The sequence below is a fragment of the Gavialis gangeticus genome, unplaced genomic scaffold, assembly GCF_001723915.1.
Source record: "Gavialis gangeticus isolate Ggan-Ray unplaced genomic scaffold, GavGan_comp1, whole genome shotgun sequence".
Classification (NCBI taxonomy): Eukaryota; Metazoa; Chordata; order Crocodylia; family Gavialidae; genus Gavialis; species Gavialis gangeticus.
The window spans coordinates 46,986,048-46,989,021 of record NW_017728994.1 but is presented as its reverse complement, the minus strand read 5'-3'; the positions used below and the strand labels follow the sequence as shown (position 1 = coordinate 46,989,021).

The 2,974-nt window shown below is 66.3% G+C and overlaps 1 protein-coding gene across 1 annotated transcript in view; it reads left to right on the top strand.

Moving 5' to 3' along the window:
• The window catches only part of SEMA4G (semaphorin 4G), a 29,638-nt gene extending 28,167 nt beyond the window's left edge, over positions 1 to 1,471 (top strand). Inside the window, exons 14-15 of the mRNA XM_019502149.1 lie at positions 1 to 849; positions 1,146 to 1,471. The exon at positions 1 to 849 is cut by the window's left edge and continues 39 nt beyond it. Coding sequence (XP_019357694.1) covers positions 1 to 613 — 613 coding nt within the window. The 3' untranslated portion in view covers positions 614 to 849; positions 1,146 to 1,471. The remainder of the gene's footprint in view (positions 850 to 1,145) is intronic.
• The last annotated feature ends 1,503 nt before the right edge of the window (positions 1,472 to 2,974 follow it).

Below are 2,974 nucleotides of genomic sequence, written 5' to 3'. Positions count from 1 at the left end.
CTACGCCTGCTACGCTGAGGAGAACGGGCTGCACTCGCTGCTGGCCGCCTACGCCCTGGCCGTGCTGCCTGTGCCTGCCTTGCCCCCGCTGATGCCCTCAGCGCCCCTCGTGCCCCGTGCTGCCGGTCAGGCCTTGCCCGACCCGCGCTTCCTCTACATCGCGGCCATCACTGTGCTGGGCGGGCTCTGCCTCGTGCTCAGCACTGTGCTGCTCTACGTGGCTTGCCTCCAGCGCCGCCGCGGCAAGTACGTGCTGGGTGACCCACGAGCGACCACAGTGGAGCTGCAGACGGTGTCGGCCAGCTGCCTGGCCAAGAGCCGGGACGCGGCGAGAGACGATGGCTGCTTGCAGATCATCCCAGGCGAGGCGCCACCGCCCGCGCCCCCACCTCCACCGCCCCTGCCGCCCGTCGAGACGCCCAACGGGCTGTCGGCGCTGCCCAGCGTGCTGCGCAAGATGAACGGCAACAGCTACATGCTGCTGCGGCAGCAGGACGAGCCCAGCACCACTGCGCCCCTGTGCCCCAGCTCCTTTGCCGAGGAGCTCAGCAAGATCCTGGAGAAGCGCAAGCACTCGCAGCTGGTGGAGAAGCCGGACGAGAGCTCCGTCTAGGGGCCCCCCAGGCCCCTACTGGCTCAGGCGCCGGCCCCTGCTGCCCCCCGGGGCGTTCCCAGACCGGCCGCCGGACACTAAGGAGACTTGAGTTGCTCTCTACAAGCCCAGGGCGGCCGGCCGACAGTGGGAGAGGACCCATGGGGAGGGGGGTGACCGTGCTGGGGCCGGAGCTGGGACCCAGGCCGGGGCTGCCAAGCTGCAGGAGAGCCGGGAGGCGGCTTGGCTGAGCAGAGGTGGGTAGAGCCATGGGTGTGGGGGAGATAAGTGGGGTGCCCTTGGGGAGGCAGGAGTGGCTAAACCCTTGGTGAGTTCCCCTGGGGTAGCTGCCACGTGGCCGCTCTTATCTCAGGGTAGTGTCCTCCAGGCCCTTGGGGGTCAATCTGCCATGGGATCAAATGCTGGTGGGGAAAAGGTCCCACGTGGCTTCTGCCCCTCAAATTACCCTGCTGGGGGGGGATAGTACTGGCATATTTGGGACAGGAAGTGAAGCACTGCCCTCTCCGACGCTCACTGCTTCATCTCCCTGCAGGCTGGCGCTGGGCTGTGAGCTGGCCGCCTCCGTGGACCAGCAGGGCCTGGACCCTGAGTGCGGAGGCCCCGGTGGGCGCAGGGATGGAGCCCGAAGAGAGGACAGCACTGAGGGGCCGCAGCGTGGGACCCTTCTGTCCAGCGCGGTGCTGCTCACTCCCTGCCCTGGGCCATCAGGACCCTGCCTGGGACAGGGGGGCCTGTGGGAGGGGAGGGGGCCGTGCCACAGTCTGCAGGTGCAGGAGGGGGCCGGGGCCAGCGGGCATCCTCAGGGGGACCCCAGCAGGCCCTGTCCCCTCATCAGCAATAAATGCAGATGTGTCTGGACCAGCCAGCGTCGCTTGCTCTGACTCGGCCCGGCAGCCAGGAGCGGGCTGGGGAGGTCTCTTCAGGGTCGCTGCAGGGTCGCCCGTACCCAGCCAGTGCGTGAAGGGTTAACAGGCCTCTGTGGTAGGTCGGGGCAGGCAGCCCTTCCCTGGGGGCTCAGGGCTTCTCTCACTTCACGTGGGGTCTGCTGCAGAGCTGGGGGCTCTGGACTGGGGTCTGAGACAAAGCCCTGTGCCAGCTAGTGTCAGCCCCTGCGTAGAGCCCAGGTAGGGCAACGAGTCCCTAGCCCCAGTCTGGTCTGTGCTGGTGTCTCCCAGCAGGCCATCACTGTGTCCCCAGCTCAGGCCTGCACCTGGCAATCCCATGTCTGCCCCTCCTGGCAGCCCTCCATGCCCAAGAAGCACCATCTTGCTGCTGCCTCTCAAGGCTTCCCCCTGCCTGTGCACCAGGTGGGTGCCCTGGCTTCTCCCTCCCCTCACCATGTTTGCAGCCTCTCCTTGTTTTCTGTGCCTATGGGTCCTGCCCATCACTGTGGAGATGAGCGCAAGGTGCTGTAGGTGAAGGAACCACAGTAAAGGCCAGGGTGGGGGTGGTATCACTGGCAAAGGGCAAACCAGGCTCTCCTCCTGGGAGGGCAAGATGAAGTCTCCAGGCCACACTGGGGGCTGGCAGGGACACGGTTAATGGGACAGCCCAATTTGGATGCAACCCCAGTGTCTTCAGGGCTGATAAAGATGGGCTGAGTGGGAGCAGGTGGCTGGGCCTGGCCCCCGGCTGTTAAGGAGTTGGTGAGGGCCCAAGGGGCATGATGGGCACCCCCAGCCGAGGGGGGTGGTGGTGGAAATCACAAGGTATGGGTAGGAGTCACTCAGCTCCAGGGAATGCAGGGGGAAGGACAGCTAGGCAAGGAGCCCCTGGAGGGCCCCCACCCCCCTCTGCCAGGTCACCAGGGCTGCAGCCACCGGCCCTGGGCTGCTCTCCAACCCCCTGGGCACTGGGGCAGGGACTGCAAAGCCCAGGGGGGAAGGTTGTTCTGGTGGCCAGGGACTGGAAGAGCCCTGGAGCTTGTTGCCCCTGGGAGTTTGCCCAGCACCAGCTAGGTCCCAGGAGGAGGGGTGGGGAGCTGGTAGGCCAGGCTGTGCCCACGGTGGGTGGGGGAAGTGGGTCCCTTCGTGCCAGGGGTCAATTAGGGCGACAAAGGCTGCCGGGTGCTAAGGCAGGTGCTTGGGGCTTAGCTGGGTCCAGCTTTTCTTGCTGGTACCTGGCTGGCCTGAGGCAGGGAAACCTGCCCCCTCCCTAGTGGGGCACAGGGGCAAACCCAGGTGTTCTGTCCAGCACCGAGGGCCCTGCCAGTCCAGGGGATTTATGGGGGGTTGGAGCATTTCACTACCTCCTCTCCTAAATGGCTCAGGCAGGCTGTGGGGGCTGCTTGTCCCCAGCCAAGCCCCCTGGGATGGGACTGGGCTGTATCCCTGGAGTGTAGGGGTAGTGGGGGGGGGGGGG